The 9,556-nt window shown below is 46.9% G+C and overlaps 1 protein-coding gene across 1 annotated transcript in view; it reads left to right on the forward strand.

The window, feature by feature from the left end:
• The window catches only part of LANCL2 (LanC like 2), a 43,327-nt gene extending 35,877 nt beyond the window's left edge, over positions 1-7,450 (forward strand). The window contains exon 9 of the mRNA XM_015425081.1: positions 5,666-7,450. Coding sequence (XP_015280567.1) covers positions 5,666-5,781 — 116 coding nt within the window. The 3' untranslated portion in view covers positions 5,782-7,450. The remainder of the gene's footprint in view (positions 1-5,665) is intronic.
• The last annotated feature ends 2,106 nt before the right edge of the window (positions 7,451-9,556 follow it).

A 9,556-nucleotide genomic window follows, 5' to 3' on the forward strand; every position in this document is an offset into this window, starting at 1 on the left:
TGTTTTGTTCCATCATCTGTCTACCTGCGTCTTTCTGTCTCCCTGCGTGTCCATTGTCTGTCTACCTGCATTGGTCTGTCTGGCTGTCTCTGTCTATTTATCTGTGTCTGTCCATCTTGTCTGTCTATGTCTTTCTGCCTATCTGAGCTTGCTTCCGCGAGGAGGGCAGGGAATTAAATAAATAAATAAAAATTGGTGTCTTTCTGTCTACCTGCCTGTGTTGGTCTATCTCTCTGGCATCTGTCTCTGGCTGTCCATCTGCCTGTCTACCTGTGTTGGTCTGTCTGGCCATCTCTGTCTCTGAGAGCCAGTTTGGGGTAGTGGTTAAGTGTGCAGACTCTAATCTGGGAGAACCGGGTTTGAGTCCCCTCTCCTTCACGTGCACCTGCTGGGTGACCTTGGGTCAGTTACAAGTTGTTTCAGAGCTGTTCTTGAAAGGGCAGTTCTGGAAAGAGCCCTCTCAGCCCCACCTACTGCACAGGCAGTGTTCCCTCTAAGCTGAGTTAGTGTGAGCTAGCTCAGTTTTTTAGCCTCTAGCTCACACCTTTCTGTCTTGGCTCAGGAAGGAGGGCTCCAGAGCAAACTAATTTATGCTGTAGCCAAATTGCTCACTCACAACTTTAATGGCAGTAGCTCACAAAGTAGAAGTTTTGCTCACAAAACTCCACAACTTAGAGGGAACATTGGTGGTGTGCCCCCTGAGAAAAACATGGGCCCCCTGAGCAAAAAGTTGTTAGCTACGGGCCTGCACCCAGCCCTCAGGTTTAACTGACAGAAGTTGGAGAGCAGATCCTAATGTGAGAGGCCAGATTTCCTCGGTGCATTGATCTTGATAAGTGAGATCCGTGAGCTTAAATGTTCATTTTACTATGGCCACGATCAGTCTCTTGCTGATATTAGTGGCACCTCAGTAAAAGTTGCAGTTAAGCTCTGTTCCATTGCTATCCCTTTGACTGGTAGCCCAGTCTTACATGGGCCTTCTTGGGAGTAAGTCCAGCAGAGTTCAGACAGAGTACATCCCAGATAACTTTCTACAAAATTATAGGGGTTTTGCTTGTTTGTTTTTTTCCCTGTCAAGTCACAGCTGAGTTATGGCAAACCCGAAGGGTTTTCAAGGCAAGAGACCTTCAGAGGTAGTTTGCCATGGCCTGTCTCTGCATAGTGACTCTAGACTTCCTTGGTGGTCTCCCATCCAAATGTTTACCAGGCTGACCCTGCTTAGCTTCTGAGATCTGAGAAGATCAGGCTGGCCTGGGCTATCCAGGTCAGGGGCAGCTATAGTTGTGAGCAGGGGTCATTTTTGGAAAAAGAGGTGCAGGAGCTCATTAGCATAACTTATTTGCATATGCCACACCCCCTGACATCACCGGAAGTGTGTCAGAAGGCAACACCCACCGCTCAGGCTCCAGTGGACTGCTAGCTATTTGGGGGGGGGTGAAGTGCAGATCTGTCCTCGCAGAGGAGGGAGAGCTTGTACCTGAATAAAACTTGGTCTTAAAGGTGCCACTGGACTGTTCTGGACCAGGGGGCCGGGGGGGGGGGGGGGGGCTCTGTAACTTACCTGGCTGCTTCTTGCTCTGACTGAGGACTGCTGGGAGCAGGGGGCGGGGCTTGTTGCATGTGCCCGCCCCCTGGGCTCTTTACTGCCAGAGCTCCGCTCCTGTGTGCTCCTGCAGGAAATGACCCCTGGTTGTGAGTAATTTTTGCTGGATTGACCTCTTTGAGATGAACAGCTTGTTCTTTCTTTCCCCAGAAAGAGGTCCTCATATGGGATGTATCCAGTGTGAGACTGAAAGACAAGGGTGTTTATGGGTTTTTATTCTTCCACACTGTCTTACTGAAATTCCGCCACATAAACTTAAAAAATAATCCAGTGATGCTTGGCACTGAGCTGGCCATCTTGAGAAAATGAATCTTGGTTGCCCTCTGTTGTTAATATCTGGAAGCACAGGATTATTTCCGAGCATCCACAGCAATATTAATACTTGGGCTGCACTTCGTGCACTGCAGTAAGCCCCTTTTTTCCTTTGCAGAAACGTTCTTCCTGTAGCGCAGTGGTGGGATGGGTGGGGTGGAAGGCTAATGAAACTATTATTCTCTGCACTGAGGCAAGCTCCCCTGCTGGTAATCAAGGGAAAAATATTTCAGTACAATAAATCCAGAGTCCAGTGGCACCTTTAAGACCAACAAAGGTTTATTCAATGTATGAGCTTTCGTGTGCGTATTGGTTTTTTATCTTATCACACATGCTAACTCATTCAGTCCTCACATATGTATTCTCAACAAGAAGGACTGTACATCCTCTGTTTTTAAATGTATTTCAGTGTGTTTCTTTTTCAGAATAGTCTATTAGAATACTGAATGTATGCAAGAGATATTAGGATGTCTGCTGACATGACAGAATTTTTTTGGAGGGGGAGGTAGTGTTAAGTGCCCTCCATGCCTGACAGGAGAGAGTGAAGATTCCCAGCCACGTCCCACAATTAGAAAAGACACCTTTGGGCATTTATCTGCTAGTTTGACATATTCAGGAGCTGCGGTGGCTCAAGTGGTTAAGATGCTGAACTGCAGGCTGTGGAAGGTCAGTAGTTCAGCAGTTCAAGACCCGAGTGTGCCGCATGACGGAGTGAGCTCCCGTCTCTAGTTCCAGCTCCTGCCAACCGAGCAGTTCGAAAGCAAGAAATTGCAAGTAGATAAATAGGTATCACTTCGGTGGGAAGGTAACAGCTTTCCGTGCGCCTTGGTGTTTAGTCATGCCGGCCACATGACCATGGAAACGTCTTCGGACAGCACCGTCTCTTCGGCTTTGAAACGGAGATGAGCACCGCAACCCTAGAGTCGGACTCGACTGGCTTTCGAGCAAGGGAAACCTTTACCCTTTACCTTTTTTGACATATTCATTGCTTTGCAACTGTTGACCCTATAACCTTAACTTGATATTTAGTGTCACTTTGCATGTCTTGATCATCATCACGTTGCATGTTAATTTGCTGTGCATTTTCCGGCTATGAGTCTGAACCTTGCCTGCCATTCCAATGCATTTGACAAAGTGTGCCTTGCACACGGAAGCTCATACCTTGAATAAACCTTTCCTGGTCTTAAAGGTGCCCCTGGAGTCTAAATCTGTTGTACTCCTTCAGACCAACACGGCTGACCGCCAGGATCTATCTTCATGGAAAACGTTTCAATACTTAGAGTCGTGTGGGTTTTTTAAAAAGTTAATTGTACTGCATCATTGTGCTACAGCTGAAGGTGATTTAAATGTGCAAAAGAGGATTCCGTTCTCATCTTTAGCAATTAGAGTCTGTTCTCTCCCTTGAAGCCGGTATAATGTTTCACTGCAAAAGGGGTGCTGTGGATTGGGTGGGGAGGAGGAGAATCAATTTCCAATTGAGTTTGTTCTGAAATATTTTTACCTTGCTCCTCCTAAGCGCACTGTGGCTCAGATAGAGTCTACTGTGGGGACCCTGTTTGGTGAGGTGGCACAGAAATGTCTTAGATAGAGGGTGGTGGTGGAAAGTGCCAGCAGGTTGACTTATTTATTATGATTTATTTATGATTTTCGATTTATAACCCGCCTTTCCTGCGCAGGCAGGCTCAAGCCGGCGTACAACAGGTTAAAATGCAATAAAACACAGATGCATAAATGCAGTACTCTAAAATTCACATAGCAAACAATATACGTACGAAGTGCAGTTAAGTGCAGATGGTGATTGCTGTATGGTGGTCCGGTGTGGCTAAACCAGTATCCATAGTTGTTCTTAACATGAGGGCCATAACAGTTCAGTTTTTAATAACTCATTCCTCAATGGCGGCTCCTAATCGAAGGCCTGGTGGGAGAACTCCGCTTTACAGGCCCTGTGGAACTGTAAGAGGTCTTCCGGGAGCTCTTGTGGCGACCCCGTGGGGTTTTCAAGGCAAGAGACGTTCAGAGGTGGTTGGCCATTTCCTTACTGTGTGTAATGGCCCTGCACTTCCGTGGTGGCCTCCCGTCCAACTACTAACCAGGGCCGATCCTGCCTTAGCTTCCAAGATCTGGCAAGATTCAGGTGGCCTGGCCCATCCAGGCCATGGTGCTGAACAGGTTAAAAGGTATCTTTAAATAGATTAAAGGCATAAATACAATATTTGAATGTAAAAAGTGGCTACTTAAAAAAATAATTATTAAGCACCAGTAATTACATTTCCCCTCTGTTGAATTGCATGAGCGCTCTCACCAGGTCGCAAAGGCCAACATAGGCCCCGGTCACACGGCAAAGTTGCCACGGGAGAGGCACGGATGGTGGGCGGATTATCCGGGCGCGGTCACACCCCAACATCTGGGAAGTGGAGCGCACCCGTGGCTTACCGCCGACAATGCGAGTTAAAAAACTAGTACCTCCAAGGTACTAGTAAACGTTTGCCATGGGTTGCCTCCAGACCCCCATGGTGTGATCGCGCTGGCGCGCGGCATTCCCCTGCGGTCCCTCGTTTACCTGCTGGCACCGAGGTAAGGACCCCTGGTGTGCCGCCGGCGAGTCTGATCGTGTAATCGCGGATCAAACTGTGCCGGGGCAATTAGCCACGCCTTCCCCCCCCCCCAAAAGCAATATCCAACCCGTGTGACCAGGGCCACTAAAAGCCAGGTTTTACAGCCTTTTTAAATGCCAGCAAGGCTGGGAGCCGCCGGATTTCTTCTGGTAATCCCTTGCACACTCGACCTTCTTCCAAAAATGCCCATCCCCCTCACTGACTGTAATCTGGCTTCTTGAAAAGGGGGGACCATCAGCAAAGGTCACCGGACAGGTCTTAAACCTGTACAGGGGTCCGTGGTGATTAAGGTGGTCCTTTTGAGCTCTGAAGATTGCCGAGTGGGAGGGGTGTTTATGTCTTGTCCTAACTATCAGGGACTCTGAGCTTAAACCAGAACCCCAGGCTCTCAGTACCACCCAACCCGTGGCCCAAAATTTTTTATCCAGAAGGACTTCTTGAGGAGCTAGCCCCAAGAAGAGAATTCCAGTATTCCAATGACAAAGAGGCAGGAGGTTGGTCGCCAGGCACTTTGAAGCCTCCAGGTTGGCCAGCCGGCATTTTCTCCCTGCTACTCTACAAACTCCTGTTTCCAGCTTGAGTCACTGACCCGTAGGGACCCTGTGCTGGAGAACACATCCTTCAGGTGTAGCTACCCGTTGCTTGGCCCTAGTTTGTCTTGCAGAGTCTGAGAGAAAGGCTTCAAATATGATCAAATAAATGTCAATTCTAAAGTCTCTCCTGGATAAGCATATGGAGTAGAGGTCCATCAGTGGCTATTAACCACAAGGTATAGATAGGGGCTCTGGGGCAAGTGATGCTCTGTCTTCTTGGTGCTTGGGGGGGGGTCAACAGTGGGAGGGCTTCTAATGTCCTGGCCCCACGGGTGGACCTCCTGATGGCACCTGGTATTTTTGGCCACTGTGTGACAGAGTGTTGGACTGGATGGGCCATTGGCCTGATCCAGCATTGGCGTCTCTTATGTTCTTATGATGGCACTGCGCTTCTGTATGACTAGTGGGTCCCCCCCCCCTTAATTAACAGAGTCATTCCAGGGTTTCTTTAAACTCCAATATGTTTGTGGACAAGGATCTAAGTTCCAAGATGGCTTCTGCTTTTGTGAGGGGCGAACTTGACTTTGATCTGTCGTTTTCAGGTATGGCCGGAGCCGTCCACTTCCTCTCTGACATATCAGCCCCCGAGAAGTCCCGCTTCCCTGCATTTGAACTCGGCCCTCAAAAGAAAGGGAACAAAGAGGAGAACGACAGCTAAGTGGGAGCTCGAGGTGATGCCAGGAGTGGCAAAACGACCGTCCCGTCGGGGGCCTCAAGGATGCCGAACCGACCGAGCAAAGGGACGAGCGAAAACCCTTTTTCACCTGTTCTCCTCACGGCCACATTTGTTATTGCCGCATGAAGAAGAGGATTTCACGCCGCCAATGTTTCATTTTGTGAGATACTGTAAGCCACAGCAGGAGAACGACCTTCGGTTTGTAGGGAGCGCTCTCTTTCAGTTGTCACTGTTGTCTCTTCGGGTCTCTTGAGTGTTGACATGTTTGGTGTTGTCCGTAAGCGTGAAGTTCTGTTTTGTTTTTTCCTGTTGTTGTAAAGCTGAAAACCCAGTCTGCGCATGGCTGTAATGGCAACAGCACCTCTCTTTCGACAGCTACTAAATACAAGAAATCTCTCTTCGTCTGCCACAATGAACAAGGGCAGGTAACTGAATCCAGATTCTTGGTTCGGTTGATCCTCCTACAGCCTGAGAAGTCAAATGGTGTCGAGTGCAAATTGTTTTGCCATTGTGAGGACGTCGAGGGGGCGAAGCCAATTAAAGTTAAGCGCTTTTAACTTCCTATTGATTTTCAGTGAGAAAGTGAAGCATGGGCTGAAATAGTTCTTAGCGGAATCAAGAGTCCTTAAACGCACTTGAGTTTTTGGCTGAATTACGCTTCAAGTTCCCCCCACACACACACACTGTGAACATTTGAAAGTGGGAAGACTTTTCAAGTCCCCATGAAGCGGGGAGAAAGGTAGACAAGCCCTAAACTGACCTCACTTGAAATCAGCAGGGTTGGGCCTTTTGTGTCTCGAGCGCATTTCAGCAGATATGGGTTTTGATCTTTCTCGAAATGTCGTGAGTGCAGTTTCCGTGCACTTTTTTTTAATGGGTCCACTTTTCACATGAGGGCATGTTAAGTGATTTCTCTAAGTAAAAGATGACCGGTTAATGCAGTAAAGGTTGAAGTAGCCCACTGCCCTCTGTTTTGCTGTTTACTGGGGCAAGGCCATAACCACAGTCCCACCCCTTTGGGAGGGCAGAACCCCCCCCCCACTCCCTCCAGTGGAGTACGGAGCCTGTCGATGGAAGTAGGCCAGAGATAAATTGGGGCCCTTGACCTAGCTGGTGACAGGAAAAGATTAAGGGGAATAACTGGCTGTTCTTTTCAGACCTTCTCAAATGAGGATGAAAGAACTGGTTCTTATTTACCGTGACACTGTTAAGTTTCTCTTCTGGGTGATGCAGGAGATCCCATTTTGGCTTTTCAGTGTCTGGAACAGCAACATTAACTTTGTGAGATCCATGTATTCAGGAGCTGCACAGTGCAAGTATGCTCCTCATGCCAACAGGTCCCAACAAGTCGAGTGTTCCTCTTTTGTGTGTGTTCCAGTTCTACATCTTCTGAGTAAAGCTAAGCAAAATAAAATAAATTTTGTATCATAGGCTTACCCTTTGAGGGAAAGACGGTTGGCTGAAAACAAACCAACACCTTCCAGTTGTTAGTTGAGGAATGAGCACCGCTTCCACAGCGGGGTATTAAAGATTGTTGTCTTGAATTGAGCAGAATTTTTGTTGCACCGTTTTCTTAGCCCAGGAGGAAATGGAACGGTCTCCCTTGCAGTCAATGGGAGCATTTTGTAGGAGGCATCAAAAGCTTTTTTTGGAGGGGAAGGAGATTCAGTTGTCACAATGTTTTGCTGTTGCGAGTTCTTTTCCAAAAAATAAATATCTTTATCTAAATGTGAATGTGTTTGGAACAATTATTTCTTACCTGTCCCTGTTTTAAGGAAAGCTAAAGGCTGTATCACCATTTTGAGTGTTTCCTGGGTATGCCAGAAAATGTAGAATTGGTCAGTTTCATTGCACCAATTCTGTACCACTGGTACGTGTGTGTGGAAGGTAACCTTGTAATGACTTTCTGCCATGAAGTCCTAAGTGGGCATTGGGAGAGATCAATGAAAGGGAGCTGTTTTTGGTGGCAAGCCCGTGTCTTTGCATAGTATGTATACCCAGCATTACATACTGAGCCAGTTAATTTTTTTTCTTGGAAACGTGTCTGTCTTAAATTCAATCAGATTTACTTCTGAGTACAGGAGAACAAAGTTGCAGCCTTTGTGTGAAGCTACTGGTATGAAGAAGAAGAGGAGATTGGATTTATACCCCGCCCTTCACTACCTAAAGGTATCTCAGAGCGGCTTACATACTCCTTTCCCTTCCCCTCCCCACAAGAGACACCCTGTGAGGTGGGTGGGGCTGAGAGAGCTCTGTCAGAAACTTCTCTTTTTCAAGGACAGCTCTTAGCAGAACTACGGCTTGCCCAAGGTCATCCAGCAGGTGCAAGTGGAGGAGTGGGGAATCAAACCCGATTCTCCCAGATTAGAGTCCGTGCACTTAACCACTACACCAAAGCAAGAGGGTTTGCTGTGTAAGGAAAAAGACAGCACTGAAGGCAAGGAAAGTGCTTGTGCTCTAACCTCCCTCCTTAGACAGCCTGATGTGTTCACAGCTGGATCACGAGCAAGTTTATTTGAAAATAAAACCCATTGGGCTTAACTGGGATATCCTTTCTAGCGAGTGTGCGTGAGATCTGAATTGTCAATCAGAAAATGATTCAGACCACTCACTTTTGCAGCTATAAATATTATGGAAGTGGAAGATTATTGGCTGTGGACGGGCCTCAAGTTGTGTGGAAGAGGGAGGGTTTGCTTTTTCCACTTTCTCTACCACCGTGCATGCTTTTTATAAACCTCAACCATGACCCCCCCCCGCCGCCATCTTTTTTCCAAACTGAAAAGTCCCAAACTCTTCTTTTTTTGCTGTCAAGTCACAGTTCACTTATGGTGACCCCACAGGGTTTACAGGGCAAGCGATGAACAAAGGTGGTTTGCCATTGCCTCCCTCTGCGTTGCAGACCTGGACTATCTTGTTGGGAGATTGGGCTAGCCTGGGCTATCCAGGCCAAGGCCCCAAACTCTTTAGCCTTGTCTTACAAGCAAGGTGTTCCAACCCCCTACACACCTCGGGCTCCCTCTTCTGCACTTTTTCCAGCTCTACATGATCATCTTTTTGCCCCAGATGCAGTGACCAGAACTCTGAACAGTATTCCAAATAAAACACCATAAGTCAATGCAGGAGCATTTGCAATAGTTATTTATTTAGAATATTTCTATGCAGCCTTGTTAGATTCCTGCTCGAGGCAGCTTACAATATGGCCCATTTTATTTTCAGTCACTTTCCTAATAATCCCTAGTATGAATATTGCCTGTTGGAGATAGATGTGCCCTGTGGAAAAAGGTATGCATCTGGTATACATCAAAATGTTGCACTACTGAGTTTTCTAATTTAATTTTGTATCCTCTTTGGAGAATACTTTAATTGTTCAGTGCATCCGATGGGGATTTAGGCACAAAATCCTTTATAAATGCATTTTCAGAGGCTCCCTGCATGGAGATTTTAGAAATATGTCTTCAAGTTTTAAATCTTCACCATACTTTTTTTCCCTCGAGGAAAAAAGATTATCCAACCTTGTTTTTGAGATTTGTCAGTTGCATTTCCTGACCTCAGCAAATCAAGGACTTAAGACAGATGTGCTATCTGCTGTTTTCAGTAGGATTTCTGACTAATTGAGTCAATTTAGAAAAAAAGATTGCCCTTCACTACTTGAAGAAGTTTCAGAGTGGCTTACAATTCCCTTCCCCTCCCCGGCCACAACAAACACCCTGTGAGGTAGGTAGAGCTGAGAGTGCTCTTTGAGAACTGCCCTTGAGAG

The sequence above is a fragment of the Gekko japonicus genome, unplaced genomic scaffold (assembly GCF_001447785.1).
Source record: "Gekko japonicus isolate JY-2015 unplaced genomic scaffold, Gekko_japonicus_V1.1 scaffold2995, whole genome shotgun sequence".
Taxonomy (NCBI): Eukaryota; Metazoa; Chordata; class Lepidosauria; order Squamata; family Gekkonidae; genus Gekko; species Gekko japonicus.